This window comes from Vicugna pacos, chromosome 34 (genome assembly GCF_048564905.1).
Source record: "Vicugna pacos chromosome 34, VicPac4, whole genome shotgun sequence".
NCBI classification, from domain to species: domain Eukaryota; kingdom Metazoa; phylum Chordata; class Mammalia; order Artiodactyla; family Camelidae; genus Vicugna; species Vicugna pacos.
The window spans coordinates 18,063,390-18,086,114 of NC_133020.1; the positions used below are offsets into that span (position 1 = coordinate 18,063,390).

Here is a 22,725-nt window from a genome sequence, read left to right on the forward strand (position 1 = left end):
GGAGTCTCTACAATTGATATGTATCTTTGCTGATCTTTGCTGTTACTTCTCTTGCCTAATACCTGCCATTTGTTTCTGCATTCTTTTGTTCCCTTGAGATCTTTCATTACTGAGACCTCCTCAAGGGCAAGCATGGTGGCCAGGCTTAGATTACAAAATGAGTTAAGCCTGAAATGGCTTCAGTTCTGTCAAAAAAGCCATGCCACATTCTCCTTCTTTCTTATAAGCAGTTAAAGGAAGGCGTGGCATTGCGGCCCCACCTGAAGGACTGTGGAAGGTCAGAGCAGCAGTCAGTGGCAGCTGCATCTGTAATGCTGGTTGCTGTAACAGGCAAGCCTGGAAGTCTCAGTGTTTAGTACAATATAAAATATTTCTCACTGTGTCACTGTCAGTTCGGTCAGTCCTGACAAGGTGGCCTTTCATGTGCTCATTCTGGGACCCAAGATCCTTCCTTCCTTCCTCTGGGTCCTCAGGGTTTTACCCATTTAGCCGGTGGTTGCGGCAGGAGCGTGAAGAAGGCACACCTGCTTCTTAAACACGCGGCTGCAGGGGGCCGGCTGGGCGGTCATTCCAGCCAAAACTGCACCCTTCGGGAAGGGACCAGGACCTTTGACAGTCAGCGGACGGCCTCCGCCACAGCTGTTATGGGGGGTGATGAGGATCGAAGTCAGGCCTTGGAGGAAGGAGGGACCTAGTGAGGAAGGGAGGGAGGGTCGTGCAGTGGGTGGTGCTGAGCCCAGTAAAGAGCTGATTGGAAGGAGACCCGATTACATTTGAGTAGAAGGTATGAGACCCGAATATAGAATGTCTGTCCATTTGCTGTTTCGTGTTCCCCAGAGCTGATCTGGAACTCTCCTGCAGGTGGGTTCCACCTGGGTCCCCACCTGCTAAGCACTGGGATTCAGGATGACTCTCCCAGTATCCTAAGGCGTGGGAAAGGGATGGTCTTTATTTATTTATCTGGGGGGTGGGCAGGAAAAATTTACAAGCGCAGGGTCGGCAGGGTCACTTTGGCATGTGCCAGGGGCGGGCGCTCAGCCTTGCTCGTAAGGCGAGTTCTAAAGCAGCCTCGTCGGTGCCGAGGCCCACAGGCGGCTTGGGGCCAGCCGGCCTGGGCTTCCCGGCCTGGTGGTTGCGGGAGCGGCCCAGCACCTGGGCACCCCCGCTCCCGGGTAAGGTTGGGAAGCCCAGTTTGAGGCCACCCCTCCCGCTCTGAGAGGGGTCTCCCAGAGCCACCCTCGCCCTCTTTCAGCCTGCTCCTGGCGCAGCTGGGCCTGTGGAGTTTGCAGTGTTGGACCAGGTAGAGTTCCAACATCCTTGAGTTACCATCAGTGTAGCCTCACAGGAGGAGTGAGAGCCTGGAATTCAAAGTAACAGTTTCATCTGCTGTGTGTCGGCTAGGTGCCAGGCCGTGACATTTGCACCTGGTCTGTTAGCAGGGCCGGTGGGTTGCAATGTCATAGAGACTCTCTTTTGTCTGCTCTGTTCCCCAGTTGTGCTCAGTGCGGGTAGATCTCCCTGGCCCAGCAGTGATGTGTGGCAGTCCCAAGACTTTCCTGTGGCTTTTAGGGTTAAGTCTATAGTGACTTTTAGATGTAAAACACAGTCTTCATTCCAGAATTACAAGGTTGAGCCTCTGATAACAGCCATAGCTGCCAATTACAGTCGAAGTTATGACTGTTTTTCCCTTTTGCCTCTTGAGGGGCCTGCCTTAGGGAAGGGGGTGGCCAGCTCTTCCTTTCTGCCTGCTCCCCCCTGCTCCCCTAACTGCTTTTCTGAGCTCCCAGTCGGGTGAAGGTTTTAGGAATCCCACGCCAATGATCAGAGGCGTAGGCTGTGGTACCCCCAGAACCAGCCTCTCCGCGGCCCTCAGAGGTGCCAGCAGCAGCGGGGACATGGCCCGTCCTCAGAGTCTGTCCCAGCTCAGCAGGGCCCCTCCTCCCAGCTTCTAGGGTCCAGTAACCCCACCTCTGCCCTCTGTTCTCCCAGTGCCGGGGCTGGGAGCTGTTCCCCTTGATTATTACTTCTGTTCTCTTTTTGATTTTTCTGTCCTCCAAAACCTGTTTAACCAATTCCCTACGTTAAATTCTCTGATAAATTACCCATTTTGGACTCTGTCTTCTTGACTAGATCATGATTATATATGGGTTATTTAACAATTCCCAACCCACCACAATTGAAAGGAGATGTAAGTGATACTAAATGTAATAGCCAGTTATTTATGGAGGAAATGATGAAATTTGCTTATGTCAGCCAGGGTTTGAGAAAACACTGCTCTCCCTGGGAGAGATTTGTGCTTAACTGAAGTGCTTGCTGTGACCTTCCTTCTCTGCCTTTGCTGTAAACCAAGAGGTGCCCAATATGTCATTCATGGACTAAACTACGAACTGGACGAGAGTTGATTCCAAGTTTCAAAACAGCTCAAGCACCCTCGACCCCCATCACTGTTGCTAGCATGACCCGTCGGTCAGAGGTGTTCTCTTATAGGGATGGTTAAGGAGTCCAAAGAGAGTGAAGGCAGGTTACAAGCAGAGGGGTTTTAAACAAGCTGTTCCCTTACCTGCTCTTCTGTAGGACAATCTCAAGAATTTCTGTTATCCACCAGTCTCTGTTAACCCTGTGGGTGTGGTTTCATTTTCCAGAATGTCATGCAGTTGGAATCATACAGCAAGGAGCCTTTTCAGATTGGCTTCTTTCACTTGCTAAGATGCCTTTGTTTCCTCCAGCTCTTTTTCCAGCTTGATAGCTCGCTTCTTTTTAATACTTTTAATTTTCAAAAGTACCCTCTGAGGCATGTTTTATCAGCTCCAACTTACACACAAAGAAACCAAGGCCAAGGCCATCTTTTGTTTTGTTTTTTAAATTTTCTTTAGTTTTTTTTGAGGCGGGGGTAATTAGACTTACCTATTTATTATTATTATCTTTAATGGAGGGACTGGGGATTGAACACAGGACCTCATGCATGCTAAGCACACACCCTACCACTGAGCTATACCCTCTCCCCAGCTGGGGACATCTTTTGAATGTAGATCTATTTTAATGTCTCTTTCCTGTAGGGGACCCGAATTTGCCACCGCAAAATGAGTCTCTTTGGCATGTTAATTATGTTAAGCTGGTCATTTCCTAAGAAACAGGAGACCTGAAATAAACTCTGCAAACCAAGGAGGCGTTAGCCTTTTGTCAGAAACATCTCCATTGAGAAGGGAAACTTCCATTTGTAAGGGTGTCTTTCTCGTGGTACCAGGAAGAAAAGGACCGGATTCCTAGAAACTCTTTATCAATGGAGAAAGGGTTGACTTGAGTCTGCATCACAACCTTACCCTTGTTTGCTGTGCTCTTCCCCATCACCTCCTGTAATTGGCTCTCCCCACCCTCAACACCCGAGCTTGTCTTCAGCTGAGGTTGGCGTTTAAGGTGAGGATTACTCAGATTTCCTGGTCTCTTTCATGTAGAAACTTTATTTGACTTTCTCCCTGTGACTCTGTCTCATGTCAATTTCATTCTTAGACCAGCCAGAAGAGCCTGGAGCGGGGAGGACAATGACTTCCTCCCGGACAGTCCCTTTCGCACGGCCGTGGCGCTTCTTTAGGCCTGCTTGAGCTCTGAGGTCCTGGGCAGGCCTTTCCTTTGACCCTCAAATTACCTGTATGTTGAGCCTATAGAATCATCCATGTGTCTCCCCATCGGCCGAACAAAAAAACGCACACGTGAGAGTTGTGAGTTGCGTTTCATCTGGGGTCAGATGAGGACCGTAGCCCAGGAGACGGCCTCTCGGACGGCCCTGAGGAACTGCTCCCAAAGGTAGCGGGGAGGTCAGCACATAGATGACTTTAGAGATTTAGAGAATGTGTGCAGTCAAGCACGCGTTTAGGCAGAAGATGCTGCTAGTCACGAGGAGCAGCTGCCTCTGTCTGTGGCTTCAGCGCTCATCTAGATATGAGAAGATTCAAGAAACTGGGCTCAAAAAGTCTCCTGAAAATATCTAACGATTTGAAGGCATGTTCCGCCAGTTTCTCCCGGAGCAAAGAGTGCCTCATTCCTGATCTCGGCTCTGAACTCCTTTCAGGGTGTGTTGAATGTCAGGCGCTGCAGTGCCTCTGACTTCATCCTTGTAGAGGCAGATGGGGAGTAACAATTTTCAGCTGTTATCCTCAACTCCCAGGGCAGTACTGAGGGTAGCTGGGCAGCCCAAACTCTGCTGAGATCTGTGGGTCCTTGCGGGGTGTGTTAGAATGGCCCCGCTGGGTCCCTCACCGCCTGGCTTGGGGCGGGAGGCATTGCAGAGCAGTGGGGAGTCTACCCTGGAATAAGATCTGATTCTGCCTGCATCGCCACAGGGGAAGCAGATGGTTTGGGGAAATCCAATTTAAAAGGCAAGAAATCAAATTAGCTCTCCAGGGATCTGCCAGCCAGTGCTTGAGTGGAAACTATTACATTAGCTGCTTAGGGCTCTCCAAGGCAGCACTGGAACTGAGGCTGGATTGGGCCGGGGGAGAGCAGAGAGCTTAGCTTGGTGGAATCAAGTCCTAAGACTCTGATGATCCCTGGCTTGGACCCATGACCCTGTAGTTGACTCTGCCATTGACTTCCCAGGGTTCTTAGACCCTCTCTGTAACTTCCTTTTCCCAAAGACCCGCATGCAGAATCCCACCCTTCTCAGAGGGCAGTCACACTTATTTGAGAACACCCCTCTCCACAGACCCATTTACTCCTCGAATTCCATTGCAGCGCCCCATGGGGTGTAAAGACTATGGATGGGGTCATCTAGGGTAGCTGTCCCAGGTGGTCCTTGAGCCAGTTAGCTCTAGCCAGGAAGGGTGTTTCAGGAAGTTCTCTTTGGCTAATTTGCTGTGCTTGGAAGGCCGTGGGGCACCCTGAACATGGACACCACTCTCTTTGCTATGAGCAGTGGGACCAGGGATCCGGGATCCGTGTCCCCACAAGAGGTACCAGTGGGGAGGCTTCTTGTTGGATAGTGCCGACTACCTGTTTAGATCCTTTCAGCTCAGGGCGCTTGACTGTGAGATGCAGAGAGAAGCAGAGATGCCGTGTGCAGAGCTGGAATGAGTCACTGTCTCAGGCCTCTACTAGGTCTGCTGTCCAGTCCAGGCTGGAAATTGCAGAGATGCAGACGTCACGATGTGGCTGCTGAGATGCTAAATATCCTTCTGATTAGTTAAGGGTAGGGTGAGCTTTTCTTTGCATCTTTGTTGCCTGAAAACTGGCTTCACCTTCTGGCGAGTGTTGAACCAAAAGACACAACCAAGGCAAAGACTGGGAGAAGGAAGTGTTTATTACTTGCAGCCGGTAAGAAGAACACTGGGTTTTTTTTTTTCTCCCAAAACAATGTCTCCCTGAACAGCAAAACTGGGGAAGTTTTAAGCTAAAGGTACATGCGTATTTATAAAGGGGCTTGAGCAGAGAATAATTCAGCATAGAATTGTGGCCAAGGTGGACAGAGTCCAAGCTTTAGTCGATTGATGTCCCAGGGTCAGAAAAGGTCAAGAGCATCGTTCCATCTTCCACTTGGGTGGGGGCCGTGGTCCCTGCAGAACTCCAAGTTGTGTGCCAGACTGTTATGTTCCTTGAGGAGGGACGAGGATTCTGTTTTATGGCTGAACTAATGTTTCTTGACAGCTTTTCCTGTGTTCCTGTATTCCTTTATTTCCTTAAGATCACTAATTACTGGACCTGTTCAAGGGCAGGCATGGTGGCCAGGCTTAGGTCACAAAATGGCTTAAGCCAAAAATGGCTTCTCTTACATCAAGGAAGCCGTACCTGGTTCTCTTTCCCCAGGGATCCCCTACCCTGTCTGCTTGCATCTTGAACAGCCCAAGAATGGCACTGGATATGGAAAAAATGCAACAATTTCAGAGATAAGGCATTATTTTGAAATACTTTGGGATTGTCCATGGAAACGTTCACCACTCCTATCACTTTAATCTCTGCTAGAGGTCCTCTCTTCACCCTTGTTCCTACTCACTCACCCCCAAGTGAAAAAAAAATAGAGCGAGAGCTCTGGTTTCCTGAGCGTCTGCTTGGAGACCGACAGATGAGATCTCTGAAGTGGAGGAGATGTCGGAGTTCCTAAAACCTCCATGGTGCAGGAATTGGCACAACCCCATCTCCAGCCTCTCCTGGAGCCCCCTTCACATCCTGGGGCTCCCTGCTTTATTGGACAGCCCTGGTTTTAAGGAGTTTTCTTGGCGTTAAGCCAAAATCTGCTTCCTGTGAGTTCCACCCCCGAGTCCTCACTGTGGCCTCTGGGACGACATATACCCCCGGTCCACCTTACAACCTCTAGACGTTTGAGAATAGTTTGTTGTGTTGTTGGTTTCCCATCCCACCCAGGTTTGAATCCCCTGGTCCCGCGTCTCCTCTTGGACGACAGGGTTTTAGGTCTGCCCCTTCCAGGTCTCTGTGGTTGCCCACCCTCCTTTCTGATCTGACTGGATCATCCTGCTGCCCTGGGGCCTGACCGATGTACCTGTGGCTTTAGTATCTCCTTCCATCTGGACACCCACCTCCTCGGACAGAGCTCAAGACATCCTGACCTCACAGTTTTGGCTTCTGTTAGGTTTGTGGTAAGCTACAGTTCCATGTCTTTTTTCAAATGAAATTGTTTTCCAACTTGCATTGATGGAATTGAGTTCTTCCAATCAAAAGGCATTCCAGGATGTCTCTGTTAAATTTCTTTCTATGATATTAATCCTGGGAGGCACCACTGTGTGAAATATGCAGTAAGACCGAAGAAAGACAGACATGGATTCAAATCTGTATCCAGTATGTGAACTGGATGATCCGGGGCAAATATTTAACTTCTCTGAACCTCAAGTTCTCCTACTGTAAAATCAGATAAAGCTCTCATAACTCATTTGTTCCTTTCCCACTTTCACTATCGATGGAAAAACTAGATACTCATGTTCTCAGCCTCCTTTATAGCTATGGTACCCAGGTGACAGATTTCAGCCAATGGTGCACAAGTAGAAGTTGGCTTCCAGTTTGTTGGGAGAAGCTTTTGTATTTTAGATTGATTGATTGAACTTTTTTTTTATTGATTTATAATCATTTTACAATGTTGTGGCATTTTAGATTTTTTAAAAAAGATTGTAGCAAGCATTTGCTCTTCTCCCCTACTTCCTGCTGTGAACGTAGAGATGGTTGGAGCTGTGGCAGCTACCTTGTGATCATGCGGGCAGGCCAAGAGAATCAGAGAGATGCCATCTTTGACAGCGCCTTGCTGCTACATCAATACCTGTGGTTGCCTCCAGACTTAACATATGACGGATAAAACCCTATTATCCAACCAGCCAAATATGTGCTAAACTTACTCAGCTCCTTGAAGTGCAAGGGTGAGGAATTATGTTAAACATATTATATGGATTGCTTGATTTCATTTACTGATTATTTATTCCTGTTAAGATATATCCTTTGGGTGTCGTAATCCTTTATTCCAGACCCTGTGATCTCTTTGAACTATAATTCTGTTACCCAGATAACTGGATATTCCTCAGAGCTTTGTTGAACCTACCATATTTAATAATATTCCAAGTTATCATTTAGAACACTGAGCAGGGTAAGGCCAAGCTGGACGCCCTAGCTCAACAGTGGAGACCCTTCCCCTTGTATGGGGGTCTTCACCCAGCTATGGATCTGCCAATGAGCTGTTAAGTCCACTCATCTTTCTGTCTTGTGCCCATGAAGCTCATGAGATACGGCAGACTAAGTGTCAGTGAAACAAAACTTCATTGTTGCCCTGGGGGTTCTTAATGCGCTAGCTAAAACCTCCTTCCCGGGGGGAGGAGACGGACAGCAGCACAGGATGAGGGCTGGGGCACAGGCGGGGTCTTGGCTCCGCCCTCACACCACTCAGCTTCACTCTGTAGGACGAGGGACGTGGGGAGGTGGGCCCTTAAGGAAAGTGCCGGGGGTTTGGGGACCTGAAAGCTCCCCACTTTCAGTCCTTGAAGGGCACCGGGTGTAGTAATAACCTTTCCTGTCCAGCTGCTTCTATTCGAATTTGTTGCCCTGTTCTCCCCTCCCTTGGCCCCTGGTTGTCTCGAATCTACTTTCTGTCTCTATGAATTTCCCTAGTCTGGGTCCCTCATCTATTTAGGGTCATACAGTACTTGTTCTTTTTCGTCTGGCTCACTTGCTTAGCATCGTGCCTTCCAGGCTTGTCCGTGTTGTAGCATGTGTTGGGATTTCATTTCTTTTTAAGGCAAAGTAGTATTCCGTGGTACAGATCTACCGCATTTTGTTCATCCAGTCTTCTGTTGAGGGTTATCTGAATTGTTTGTACCTTTTGGCTCTTGAGGGTAATTCTCCTGTGAACACTGGTGTTCTGTTTGTTTTTAATAGAATGGCATTCAGGCCATTTTTATTTATTTATTTTAATGTTAAGGAAGAGCCTCAACTGAATCAAGGAATGGAAAATAAAAACAGGTTTCCTTCGCTTCTGTATTTCCTCTTCTGCAGCGTTTATCTTGCTGTGTTCCAATTTCCGGCCGAGGGCTCTGAACCGCTCTCTAGATTGGAGACTTTCAGAGTGGGGACGATGTCTCCTGCCTGATGGCTCGTGGGTAGCCACCCTGGTGAGGCTGACCCTCGCCAGCCTTCCCCTGCCTGCTGGCTTGTGGCTAGAGTGGAGCACCACTGGAGCGGGGAAGGGGGCAGGGGTCCCTCTGTAGCTCCCACCAATGGCTGCTTCCCTGCTGGCTCAGCCCCCCAACATCCCAGCCAGTGTGTGCTTGGTTCCACTGCACCGGGTCCCCGCCTCTGCAGGACCCGCACCACCATCAAGAACAAGAACGGACTCGGATTCGTCTGTCCTCACCGGCTCCCTGTTCTCACTCTCCTCCGCTTCACACCCACCTGCCCTTCCCGACTGCTCCGTGGGCGTCAGGTTCCAGCGTCAGAAGCAAAGGCAAGTCTTACAAAGCTGCTTAACCAGCTCCAGTGACTGTGTAAGGTCACATCCCTGTAAAGGGTATTTAATGCTCCGCTCCTCTGATGGCACCCTGATGGGCATACCCTCACTCTCATTTACTCAACCAACAAATACCGAGTACTTACTATGCCCTACACGGTAGGTTCTAGGTGCCGAGGGTACAGCAGCGAATAAAGCAAAGTCCCTACCATCAGGGCACTCGTGTTTACTGCTGTGTCCCCAAGACACGTCACACTGCTGCGAGAGAGAGTCCCAGGCTAGGGTCCAGTGTTGATGCTGTGAACCACGGTGTGGTCTGGGATCAAAATCCTCTCATCTCTCCGTGCCTTGATTTCTTCACCAGTAAAGCAGGGAGACCAACCTGCCCACCTACTTCTATATGAACACTGTTGGGGCAAATCGCAGGCGAAAGACATCTGAATAAATAAACAGCTCTTAAAAAAAAAAAAGTTAAGGGAAGCAAAAAATCCCAAAACCAGCTCTGCATATTGTCATAATCTTTTATTTTGTATCAAATTGTCTTTAACATAAGTTACAATCTGATTAAATTTGATAGACATTTTTTTATCTATTTAAAGACAAAAAAAACCCCTCTTTATATACAATATCTTTTGTCTAGAGTCTGGCAAATATAGTACCTTTCATTGCAGGAATTCTGCTTAACATAATAAGCAAAAATAAACAATGAAAAAAAATACAAACCAGAGCAAATCCAAATCCCCAAACCCCTTAACTACAAATATCAATATTGAATAAAGCATTAAAAACACAAACATAGAATAACTTTTTTTGTTTAGAAATGCAGAATGAATACTAAAATTAGTGGCAAAGAAAACCAAAAAAAATAAAAACAGAACCCCGAGAAAATAACCAGCAATCTTCAGGGGTAAATTCTCCTGCTCAGGGGTGCGAAGCTGACTCTAGACCATCTCTCGGCTCCTGCGAATGGCGCAGCACAGGATCATACTGAAGATCATGCCGAAGATCTGGAAGACAGGAAGGAGGGTGAGGAACAGGGTGGCTTCGCTGCAGGAAGGCGGAGGGAGAGGGGAAGATGTGAGCCATTCAGGCCACGACAGACGACAAGGAGAATACGTTTGTGAGGCCAAACGAGGTTAAGCGCATGAAGCAAGAGGGACGCAGGCGGGGCAGTGGAAGGCTGGCTGGCTGGCTGGCTGGCGGGAGTCTGAGTCTGCAGCCACCAGCTACGGCTAACCGCACGTGCAAGACGCCTGGGGAACTTTCAGGACGAGACTAGCAAGCTCAGAGCTCAAGTTAAGGCTCAAATTCCAGATATTCCAACAGTCCCTGCAGGCCAGTACTCTTCCTTCCCTCTACGTTTGTCTGTGTTTCAACTCTAGTTTTAAAGGCATTGTTATGCCTTTTACTGAAAGCTGCTCCAAGCCTTTCTTAGATGCAGGTGAAGGAGGCAGAGAATCTCTAGAAGACAAAGCCATTCTCTTTTGGGGATAGTCTTTGGAGGTGGGGGGGGGGTTGGTCCCCAGGGAAGCCAGTTAGCCCTTGATGGTTCCTGGGGGCTGATTGGCAAGAGAGTAGATTACTGGAAGCTTTGCCTTCCTTCTGTTTATCCACCTTGGAATGTCCTTCACATCACAGGGGGAGGTGAAACAGTTCACATCCATGCAGCTTTCACTGAACTACTTTCTTGGGGCAAAGAAAAGCAGGTGCATGGTGAAAACATGTTCTGAAGATTATCCCAGGGTCACTAACAGGTCTGGGCGATCTACATCCTTGCTGCTCCAAGTGTGGTTGGTGGACTGGCAGCCGTGGAATCACCGGACATTTATCCCTGAACCTTAATGGTTAAGGGAATGGATTCCTGAGACACACTCGGTTCAAATCCCAGATACCTCACCTGTGAGCTCAGAGACAGACTTTGATCAACGTACTCAACCTCTGTCTCACCGTGCCTGAATCTGTAAAGTGAGAATGCTAATAGTTCCCACCTCATAGGTAGGGTGAGGATTAAATTAGTCGATTAGTTAGTTGATTAATTAAAACAGTGCCTGGCCAGAGCAAGTGCTTAATAAATCCTAACTGCTAAGGGGACCATTCCATCCTGATGCCCTCTCATCACCAGGGCAACTGTCATCACACTCACCATCACCACTGCGATCCCGATGCCCACGGCGCCGATGATGTGGAATTTGTTTTGGAAGACCTCTTCGATGGCTTGAGGGCAGGGCTTAGGGGGACAAACCAAGATCTAGGTCACACACAGACTCTGCTCCAAGCCCATCCTCCTTCCCACAGTACCCATTTCACACTCAGAGTGCTGGTGTTCCCAGAGAAAGGGCTGGGGACTGGCTGGTGGACAGCAAGAAGCCAAGAGAGAGATCTGGGAGGTGGGGCCCCTGAATTTGGGCAAGAATTCAGGGAAGGAAGTGGGGGTAATGTGGGTCTATCTCTTATCTGGCCACCGGGATACTTCCTGCCCCCTGAAGCCTGGACATTACTGTGAGCTTACAATCACGAGCCGTTTACAAGTCTAAAAAGCAGGAGTCCAGGCGCGAGAGCACCTCAGCCCGCAATGGCTGGAGGGCTGGGGCGGCGGCGGGCAGTTCCAGGTGCCCATTTGCTGCAGGCAGCTAGAACGCCTCGTTATTTCCCTGGTCTGGACTTTGTTTTGCTGCCCCTGGGGAAACAGAGGCCCAGGGCTGGGGAGAAAGGAGATGCCGCCCGGGGCTGCTGTCCTGCCGGAACAAGAGGGCCGAGCATACGTCTGCTCTTGCGGGGTTTGCCCAGAGCAGCCGGGCAGGGGCACAGTCCAGCGTGGAAGTTACCTTAATTGTGATGCTGGCGATGTTGTTCTTTTCGGGGCAGATGTCCGAGATAAACTGTTCCACTCCCCCAAGCACACCGCAGCAGTTCAACTGCAGAGAGAGGAGCAGGGATGGGGGTGAGCGAGGCCGGTATGAAAGAGGACTGAAAGAGAGACGGACAGGCGTTCTGAGGGCGAGAGGAAGGGCCGGTGTCTCTGCGGAGACGGCGTACCGCGTAGTGGATGGCTTTCAGCGTCTCCCGCTGGGGCTCGTCCTTGTTTTTGAGCTTGTTGTAGGTGTCCTTGTAAAACTCCTGGAGTTCCTTAATCACCTGTGATGCACAGACGAGAGAGGTTCCATGTTGTTCCCGCTCAGCCGCAAACTCCCACGCTCGGGGATGTGACAGGGCAGACCGGCCGCTGCAGCAGGCCCGCCCCTCTTGGCCTCCAGGGTCCCTCCTGTCTCCTCCCACGTCCTCCAGGGACCGCTCCAGCCATTTTCCCTCCTTCTCTTGCGCCTCTCATTGGTCCCTTCAGCCCAGCTCGGCTCTTTTCGTTCTATCTAGAAACAAAGTCGAATCTCCTGAATCTAAGGAAAAAAAATCTTACTCCTGACCTGGCTAGTTCTTTCTGTCTTCACTTACAGACTGTGTTTTTGGGCAAATCACCAAGCCTCTCTACATGAGTGTCTGCACAGGGACAGTGGAGGTTATAGCAGTCCCTACCTCAGAGGTCACGGTGAGGATTTAAAGGAGATACTGCACGTGAAGCTGTTAGTGTCTGGGAACACAGCAAATGTAAGTGCCAGCTGTTATATTGTAACATAAAGCAAATATTCTTATCCTCCTGGACCTGGTGCAGCCCAGTTTAACGAACGCCTGGCAACATCAGTGAACTGACCCAGCATTTCTTCTTTAGCATCTTTCGTAATTAGCCCTTCTTAGTTCCAGGGCTGCAGGTTTTATCATCTGGATAATGAAATCGCCCACCCCGCCCTGCATCCAGCATCTCTCTTCTTTTGTTCCTCCTGCTAAGCCCTTCCTTGCTGGGAAGCCCCTGCCTCCATCAACTTTCCTCCGGAAATCCTCTCTTTCTTTCAAGGTTTAGGTCAACACCCCCGTCTCCATGAAGCCCCACCCCAGCCTTTCAGATCCCACAGGGCTTTTGGATATAAATGACCCATGTGACACTTATCAGATCTTTCTCCCGCACTTGGTGGCAAAGCTCCTTGGAGCAGGGAACACATGCATCTCTGGACCTGCAGGGAGCGTGGCCCAGCTCCTGGCTCCGGGTGGCACATGTTTACAGATCAGGTGATGGAGCAGGGGGGTCCTGCCCACACAAAGCCATGTTTTCCTCAGTCATGTACCAGGGAAGTTGGGTGAGGGATACAGACGCAGAGACCCAACGATGCTGCCTGGACACCTACTCTGTCCAGGGCTCAGTACGCGGGGGCTGGCACTGCACCCGCACAGGGTGGTGGACATGCTCACACCCCCGCCTGAGGGAGCTCCTGTTCTGACGTGCACGTGGGAAGCACGGTGACATGAAGCACGCCTGATGGTTGAAGGTCGACCCAAGTGACCAGCCAGGACACCCTTCTGCCACGATCACCCCGCACCCCCAGCTCCCAAGGGGCCTGAGCGGAAAAACCTACCTCGTCCTTGTGGGAGTACCCCCAGACGGCTGCAGCTATTTCCACGGCGAATATCACCAGGAGGAAGCCAAAGAACTGGAAGGGAAGGGGCGGGGTGAGGCGCGGTCCCGGCCGGACGGCCAGGGCCAGCAGAGGGCATTTTGGAGACTGGGTGTCTGGGGCCCGGGCGTCTGATGGGGAGGGGATGGATGCCTGTACGGGGCCAGAGGAGGTCTACAGAACTGTGAGCGCCCAGCCAAGGCCAGGAGGGAAAAAGCTGCAGGAGGAGAGCGGGCACAGACCCCAGAACTGGCATTTCTAAGGTGTTAAGAGTCAGCGATAACATCCCATCACTCCCACAAAAGCCAGAGATTTGAAGAAAGAGAGGAGTGAATGCACTCCGAAGATGAAGGAAAATTGTGGCAAATTTTGAAACAAGGAGAGAAGGCGAAGGTACCTGTGGGTTCAGGGAAAGAAAGCAAACGTGGTCCTCGAAAAAGGGGAAAACAAAGTCCTGGCATTTAGTCGCCTAAGGGAAGTGATGAAACAGAGGCTACAGGGAAGAAGAGGAGAGCATCAGCACAGGGGAGGAGGGACGGGATGATGACCTGGCTGGGAGGCGGGTGGGGCTGGGCCCTGGGTACCCGTTCCTCCCCATCCCTCCCCCATTCTCTGAGATCCTTGGGTGGGGGCCTCGGAGACCCAGGGGCCGTGGGCACACAGCAGGGACACTCACCAATCCCAGCATGCACTGGGACTCCTGCACGGCCCCACAGCAGCCCAGGAAGCCCACCAGCATCATGAGAGCGCCGGCTCCAATCAGAATATACACTCCTGAGGGACGGGGCAGAGGACAGGACAGGGAGACATTAGTGTGGAGGCCCAGATACCTCCTGGTTCCTTTCCCTCTGCTCGTGACTCTGTGCTGCCCCCCAGCCCTACTGCCCTCATCTCAGGGGAGAAGAGCCCCGCCCTCCAAAACAGCCTCCTTCACCTCCGCTTTTAAGTCTCCCCCTACCCATCCCTCCTCTAGGACCACCCGCTTCAAGCCCTCACTGCTCCCTTACCCTCAGCCTTCCTGGAAGGTGCCCATTACCCCGACCTGGGGTATCCACAGACCCCCACCCCCCAGATTCTACTCAGGAAAAACTGGTCCAGTCTGTCAGCTGTTTCCAGCTGGATGGACCCACTCCCGCTAAATAAATTCAACCCTCCAAACTCAGGGTAACTTCCCAGGACTCTGACAAGCCTCCTCCTTCTGGCCTCCACCTGACAGAAGAGGCTATCAGAGCAAGCTTGCAGCAGGACGAGGCTGTGCAGAACCGGACAACTGTGCTCTGGGTGGGCCAGCTTGGCCATATTCCCCGAGGGGATGCCTCCTGGTTCTGCTGCCAGGTGGCATTCAGGCAGGTACAGTCAGCAACATCCGAGGGCCCGAGTACCTTGCTCTAGTGCAAAGAACACAGCCTGGCTGTCAGGAGACCCTTGTTCTGGGCCCAACTCTGCTACTAACTGCTGTGCAATCTTGGGTAAGACACTTTCCCTCTCTGAGGCTCAATTTCCTTATTGGTAAAATGAGAAGTTGGTTGCTACAAAATTTCAAAAGATCCCTTATAGCACATCAGTGAGGTCTCACAGCTGCGATTCAGCTGCCCCGGGTTTAAGGGTGCAAAGGATCTTCTGTGCTAGAGGGAGGGTGAGTGACCCTGTTTCTATCTAAACAGTCAGTTGGGGCATCTGATGGAGAGGGGCCACAAAGGGCCATGACTTCTGCAACCCCAGCCTGGGACAGGGGCACACAGCGAGGCACAGCCCTGGCCCTAGTCATCTAGACCCTGCCCGGGGAAGGCCCAGAGGGGCCCCCCGTGTGTGCACTTACATCCTTTAGCAGCACAGCAGTCCTGCAGCAACCACCCCTCACCCAGCTGCCCCGCCCCGGGCGCCACGGGAAAACTGGCAAAGAGGTCCCAGGCCTCTGCTGCCTGCAGGCATGTTCTGTCCCCCTTTGGAAGAGGCACATGTCGTCACAGGTTGAGGGCACCAGCTTTGAAGTCCCAAATGCCTGGGTTTGAAAGCCGGCTCTGTGGCCCTTAGAAAGACACTTAACCTCCCTTGGCAATAGTTTCCATCTGCAAACAGGGGATGGGAAAAACGCCTACCTCAAGGACTGCTGTGAGGATTAGCCGATGTGATCCAAATGTACACACGTGCTAGCCACTGTTAGTCTTTAAAAAATTTTTTTCTTAATTTTTATTTTTCAATTGAGGTTTAGTTGATATGCAATTAGCTACTATTAATTGAAAGATGGACGACAATTGTTAATAATCACAGTGATGATAAATTTCACCAGGACCAGGGAGACCTCCCTGAGGTAGGGTCGTTGCCCCACAGTACACAACAGGATACCGAAACGAGAACCCCGGCAGGTGTCACAGTGACTTCACTGTCCCACATCTGCACCCTCCACGCGGGGCTGAGCTGTGCAGGCAGCGAGCTGCGCAGGCGGCCTGCAGCTGGGGCTCACGGGCAGCCCAGGGCGCAGCGCACACAAGGGAGTGTTTGTCCTCTCCCTGTTCCCCCCACATCTGTCGTGATGTCAAGTCACGTGGGCTTACTGGCAAACCCTGATGAATATGGGTATTGTTCCCATGCATGCCCGGCCCAGACTGGGCAAGGGGACAAATGCAGCTTGTCCTCGAGTTGAGTCCCATCCTCCTAGGTCACCCAATACAGGGGGCCACAGGCTGGACTTGCAGAGGTGGGACAGCCCCGCCCACGCACAGGAGAAGGGCAGCCTCTTACGGGTCTGGGCTCTGACCTGGGGACAGTGGGGAGCTGGGACAGGGATCCAGCCCAGGCTTCTCCCCATTTCATGATTCTCCTCATCTCTCCCCACTGGGGCAAGACGACGAAGGATGAGGTCACTCCTTTGAGTTCCAGAGCAGGAGCTGAATAAATAGGGGGTATTATGAGATCAAAGGATTCCCAAGCACATAAAATAGAGCTGAGTGGGGATGCTCAGACAGACACATTTTCTCTAAGTCCAGATCCCAGTGCAGAAGCCCGGGCAACCCTGGCAGAAGTCAGAGGAGCTGGGGCAATGGCAACAGAGAGCCACTAAAGGAAAAAGCCTTTCCCACGCAGAGAACATTGTCCTAATGGACCTATCTGTTAATATTAAATATTCATTCTTGGGCTCTGCGGAGGAAGATTTTAGGACTAAGGGTCTTGTTGGTTTTCAGGCTTGCTCCAACAGCTGCAGATCTGCGGTATCTCGCGTCCCCCTCTCCAGGTGGGGATGAGGATGAACAATTCCCTGGAGGCCGTTCATGGGATTTTAGCAGCACTCAGCAAGCCAAAGGGTGGCTCACTGCCTGGGAGCCTTAGCGCCCCGGCAGGGCGTGGCCTGCTGCTTCAAAGGGCCATCGAGGGCTTCCCCTCAGAGAGGCTCCTCCCCGTCTACACCCCTCGAGCTCATTAGCAGAGGCTGATGGTGATAAATGACAAAGCATGTTCCCCTTATAAAACCAGTGTATCTTAGCCTCGGTCTGACACACGGAAAAAGTGATTCGTCACAGAGTCTTCCCTAGGATTACTGTACTCATCTGCTTAAGGGCTGTTTATTCTGCTTTTTTTCAGGCTATTACAGGCCTAGTCCAAAAAAAAAAAAAAAAAGGCCTCTAGTTAAGCAGGAGCATCTGCCAAGAGCCTTCCTTCTTTATCGGGGCTCTTGGCTTCAGGAAGGGAGGGGACGCGTCGGCCTCCTGTCCTCACCCCGACCCCATCCTGCCAACAGCACTCACCACACCTGTGTGTGTGCAGAACAAGATCTGGCGGCGCCTGGGCCTCCACTTGCTGAGGACAGCTTATTATCTCCAAATAAGTCAGGCAGGGGTTCAGAGGAACCGGGGTCTGCTCCGCAGTGGCTCTCTCTCAGTCCCTCTCTGTCCCATCCATGGCTGTGCTGGTTAATGAGGCCACAGTGAGCTCTGTTTGTCAAGCACCGAGGTCTTGGGCTGGAGAGGTGGGTGTAAACTCTGCTGGCACCAGGTTGGGGAAAACCAGGCACAGAGCAGCAAAACAAATGCCCCAGGCCGTGCGCTGGCCGGGGGAAGCCAGCACAGTGCGGCCCAGACCTCACCGAGGGAGGAGTCCTGCGGGGCGGACACGCCCGGCCCCTGGCTGGAGCCCCACCGAGATGCCCTCCATCGGGGGCCGAGGTTCTGGAAGGACACCACTGAGAGGGGCTGCTGGCCTGGGACCAAGAAAAAGAAGTTCCCCAACACCTGCAGCTTGAGGGTATGGACACTGCTGACAGGCTGGATCTCCAGGCCCTGAACTGGAGAGAAGGCCCATATAAGGCTGTCGGCTGTTTGGATCCAGCAGAGACCGTTCTGAATGTTGTAAAGTTTCTTCCTTTACTTGCATCTTTGCCTGGTTATTCACCCTTTCTCTGCTGTGAGAGCTGTGGCCCCCCTGGAGAAGAGCCACCCCTGGGCCCTCCAGGTTTCCTGAAGGGCTGGCTGCATGGCCGGGCTGGCCGGTGGGTCACCCTACAGATGGTTGGTGCCCCAGCGCGAGGGACAGTCACCCCAGGACGTCAGAAATAGCAGCTGGGTGGAGCTGTACTCTGCTGGAACGGGCCGTGGGTAATACAAAGGCTGATGTCACAGCCCAAGGGGGAAGGGGACACAGAAGCCTCCTTGGCCCTTTGCCTGCAGATGACACTCAGTTTCCCAAAGCACTCAGTGAGGCACAAGGGCCTGGCCAGGCCCAAGTGGTCACTCCGTTGACCAAGTTCTAGTGTCACTTGCATCACCCCCTAGTCCCTGGGCTTCTGCAAATAAAATGAAGTCTTCGAAGCTGAGCCCTTTCGCAGGAAGGGGGTCTGGCACAGAGGGCCAGGGTCCCCATCAGAGCTCAGGGGGCAGCGGCCACTGGCCCCCCGAGTAGGGGTGGGTGTTTCTTTTTTCTTTTGTGTTTTTGGGGGGGATATGCTGTGTTTCTTTGGGATATGTCTTCAGACCACCTCCTGGTCACTTCAGGTCGGACCACTGACCATCAGAAGGGCCCCCCAATGACCTGGGGGACTGAGTCCCAGGAGGTTCCCGCAGGCAGCCTGGCTCCTTCAACGGTGTCACTTCCCTGCCCGCCTCTCCCACTGAGCTGCTGGTGCTGAGGGCCCGTCTCCCCCAGCCACAGCTGGGGTGAAGTCAAAAGGCCAGGAGAGCTGGCCCTGCCCACCAAGGGGGACGTGCAGTCGGTGGAGACATTTTCTATTCCCACATGGGGCAGCCCCCATGGCCCCGCCCGATTGTCCCAGGGGCAGCGTTCCTGGGCCTGGCTTCAAATCTGAGCCCTGCCTCTGGAGGGGTGTGAGCTCGGGCACGTTACTCCACACCTCCCACAGCTAAAAGCACTCAGAGTGAGCCAGAGTCCTAGGTAACGGGAGACAGAAGCCATCACTGAGAGTGACCCGAGGTGTGGAGCCAGGCACCCTGCAGAGCCTGGGGTCTCTCTTCAGGACAATGCCACCTGCCTGCCCGCAGGTCTGCTCTCCCCGCAGAGGGCCCCCAGCTCCCTGTCGTGATATGCTGTGACATGGTGTGGAGAGCACAAGGCTGGCCCCGAGCCCCCGCCCTGCCCTGCAGCCCCACTGCCCCGGCCCAGGGGGTGGCATTCCACTGCGGTCACCAAAACACACCGTTGCTAAAACAAGTCAGGGCACCACGGAAACCTGCTCCCTAAAACTTGCTGTGTGTGTGGCTTTGTCTTTGTTTTAAAACATATGTTGTGCTTTTCTTTCCCTCACTCTTTCTGACAATAGGGAGACACACCCTAAAAAAACTCCAACTAACACCACCACCAAAAAGCAATAGAAGCAGGGAGACCACCCTCCGCCGTGGCGACAGAGGCAGGAAGATGGTGGCCCACACGCCACCGGCCACCGCGCTCTTCCTAGAAGCCTGGGCAATAACCCTCTTCAGACTGTTTTCTCGTCTTTTTTTAAAAAATAACTTCTTTGGTGGGTGGAAAGGAAGTGACCAAACTTACAGTTTGAGCCTGATGACATGTCAGCATCCTCCTAAAAATAGGCGGCTGCTTTTGTTTCTCGCAAATGAAGTGTTTCCTATCCCCCAGCCTCGTGCAGAGGAGGGCCGGGTGCTGTGGGCTGACTCGGAGGCTGCAGGGGACAGGCCCCGGGCTCCCACTCCCCTGAGAGGCGCTTGCCGGGCAATCCGGTAAGAGGCCCAAGGCGCCTGTGTGTGGGAAGAAACCTGCTGGATCTATTCATCTTCCAACTGGAAGCCTCTGGCCTAAAGCAAAAGCATTTGAGAAAAAACAGGCATGGCCTGTGCCCCAGCGCAGGGGTCTGAAGGGCTGGGGCCTCTTCTAGTCTCTCGTATGCATCTGCCTGACCTCTGGGTCTGAGCCCGGCTTGACCAGTTCCCTCTCCTTCTCCAGGCACTGTGGATCCCCAGAACAATTTTTTTTTAATTCTTTAAAAAAAATTTTTGGAGGGGAGAGGTAATTAGTTATGTATGTATTATATATGTACGTATGTATATGTTTATTTATTTAAATGGAGGTACTGGGGATTGAACTCTGGACCTTGTGCATGCTAAGCACGTGCTCTGCCCTTGAGCTCCACCCTTCCCTCTTAAGTTTTTTAAATTAAGGAAATGAACAAGCTCAAGAAGACATGAAATTAAGAGAGTGGATCAGGGACAGAAGCCGAGGCTCTGAAACCCTCCAGGATGGCAGCAGCTTTGGCAAAGTCGACTTCACACCAGAGAATGGTCAAAAGGCCAGGCTCAGTCAGCTCAGAAAAAGAAACCACCTCGACAAATGCAAATTCACGGGCACAGCGACACAACAGCATGGCTGGAAAGGGACCCGACCGGCAACGTGGCCGGCGCAAAAGTCCTCAAACCAAGTCCCTGGATCAACATGGACTCTTTGCAGTTGGAGGGAGCACCAGGTGTCCCCTACTCACCCGTGTAGAAGCTGGAATTATTATTTTCTTGCTCGAAGATGCTCTTGGTCTGCGAGTCGAATCGGAGCCATAGTCCTACAGCAAGGACCGCAATCCCGGCAAGCTGCATGACACACAGGACAATGGCATTAGCCTGGCCGCCAGGGACGGGGGGGACCCCAATCACCAGTGGGTGAGACACCCTTGGCCTCTGCTCCTCACCAGGCACCTGGCAGTAGCAGTAGACAAGGTGGAGATAGAGATGGGAGATCAAGCCATTTGAGAAAAATACTAGCCAGCTGGGAATAACCAGTTCTCCACCAGCAGCACAGGGGTAGAATGGATATGTCCACAGACAATGGAATATTATACAGCAGTGAAAAGGAATCAGCTGCAGTCCATGCAAAACTGTGAGTGCATCTCAGGATGTTAAAGAGGCAAGAAGCACAGAACACACATGGTATGATTCCATTCATTTAAAAATGACCGTTTAGGGGTGCATGTAGGTGATAAAGTTGAGTGAGTGGTGGCCTGTAGGGAGAGAGGACGATTTCTAACGAGGGACTAGCACTTGGGTGGGGGAGGCCTACAGCACCAGCAACATGCTAGCTTTAACTGGTGGCGGCACAGATACTCACTTCACAGTTATCTTTACATTGTGTTTTCTGAGCTACCCTGTATACATACCACACAATAAAAGAAGAGAAAATCACCCAAAGGGCTGCGAGGGCATCTGGGAGTCCTTACCAACCCTCGCTGCTCAGAGAAGGACGGCCGGAGCCTCCTCCACGTTGGGTCCCTCCCTCCTCACACAGGGAAGCCTTACAAGCTGACCACATGATGCCAGGTTTAGGATGATCCTTACAAACATCAGACAAGAAACCTCCAAGGAAACGTCCACACTTACAATTTACTGAAAATCCCACTTCACAGGTGGGCCGGGTGAGATACTGGACCCTACAGGGCAGACTCTCCCCGTAAGCAAAGACCCAGGCACCAATCCTGGCCCCGAACTGCTGAGCTTGGTGCCGAGGAGGCGGCCCTGCTCGCCCCCCCACCCCCAGCTCCGGCCCCAGGCCAGCTGAGCTCCCCTCCCCGTCGCTGGCCCGTACCAGGGCTGGCTGGGATGACTCACAGGCTGTGGGTGGTGGCCGGCTGGACGAGGGCATGTGGGCTCGCAGCCAACGTCCAGCCCCAGGTTTCACCAGCCCACCCTCTTCAACAGAGGCACCCTGTGTCAGAGCCCTGCTCCTCTGGGAGCAGGGTTCTCTGCCCCAGAGGCTGGGACAGCCTGCAGTATAGACAGGCCTCTGCTCTACTTCTCTGTTTCTCTCCTTTTCCCTATGAACTGGCAGTGGGTTTGGACATGTTGGGTGGAGAGCAGAGGCAGCAACAGTAGGAAATGTGACCCAAGACCTCAGCCTGCCGTAGAGTCAAAACCTTGTCTACACCCACGGTGGTGTCCACAGGTGAGGGCCTGGAATTCTGGCCTAGTGGTTCATCGCTTCAGTTTTCCTGTCTGTCAAACAGGAACGGTGAGATGTGGCCCTTCCTTGCCTTTTAAAGCATAGCTGCAGAGCAGAGAGAGGGTGCTCCACGCTCACAGGGCCAAGAAAGAGGGCAGTGATCGGCCCACGTCACCAGTCGGTCTGGTGGGGACGGAATTAGAATGCCCAGCCCCTCCACTCCCAGCCCAGGCTCTGCTCAGTTACCTGGTTACAAAAGCCAAAGGGAAACATTCCGCTTTCAGGCCAGATGCAGTACCACCCATTCGACAGGGGCAGGGAGAAAGGACAGCTTTCCCCACTATTTTACTGGAAATTTCTTTACTTCACACACGCTCATGTTCTTCTTAGAAGATGAAAAATCATGGGACAAACCTCACCTGAGGACATGCTACAAAGTACTTGACCGGAAGTCCCCAAAACTGAGTCATGAAAAATGAAGACAGACAGAAACTGTCACAGACCAGAGGAGAGACAGAGGAGACAGGACCCCTGCCACGTGGTACCGTGGGTGGGATCCTGGAACACAAAGGGGGAGGGCTGGAAAAACAGGTGAGATCCAAGTAAGTCTAGTTTGGTTAAGAGGAAGGTACTGATGTGGGTCTCTGAGCTGAGACAAACGCGCCCTGGGACTAGAAGCCGTGAGCAACAGGGGAGACGCAGCGGGGTGAGAGGGACCTCCCCGTGCTGTCTTTACAGCTTTCCTGCAGATGTACAACTGTCCTAGACCTAAGTGTGTGTATGTGTGTGTGGACGATGGGGCCTCCCTGTCTCCATTAAGAACCCGCTCCAGTGGGGAGAGCATAGCTCAGTGGTAGAGCGTGTGCTTAGCATGCATGAGGTCCTGGGTTCAATCCCCAGTACCTCCATTTAAAA

General features: G+C 52.1%; 1 protein-coding gene across 1 annotated transcript in view; it reads right to left on the reverse strand.

The window, feature by feature from the left end:
• Positions 1-9,436: 9,436 nt before the first annotated feature.
• The window catches only part of CD9 (CD9 molecule), a 30,548-nt gene continuing 17,259 nt past the window's right edge, over positions 9,437-22,725 (reverse strand). Inside the window, exons 2-8 of the mRNA XM_072954239.1 lie at positions 20,366-20,468; positions 14,105-14,202; positions 13,390-13,464; positions 11,966-12,064; positions 11,755-11,844; positions 11,073-11,156; positions 9,437-9,936 (exon numbers count right to left, since the gene is read on the reverse strand). Of these exons, the coding sequence (XP_072810340.1) occupies positions 9,871-9,936; positions 11,073-11,156; positions 11,755-11,844; positions 11,966-12,064; positions 13,390-13,464; positions 14,105-14,202; positions 20,366-20,468 (615 nt within the window). The 3' untranslated portion in view covers positions 9,437-9,870. The remainder of the gene's footprint in view (positions 9,937-11,072; positions 11,157-11,754; positions 11,845-11,965; positions 12,065-13,389; positions 13,465-14,104; positions 14,203-20,365; positions 20,469-22,725) is intronic.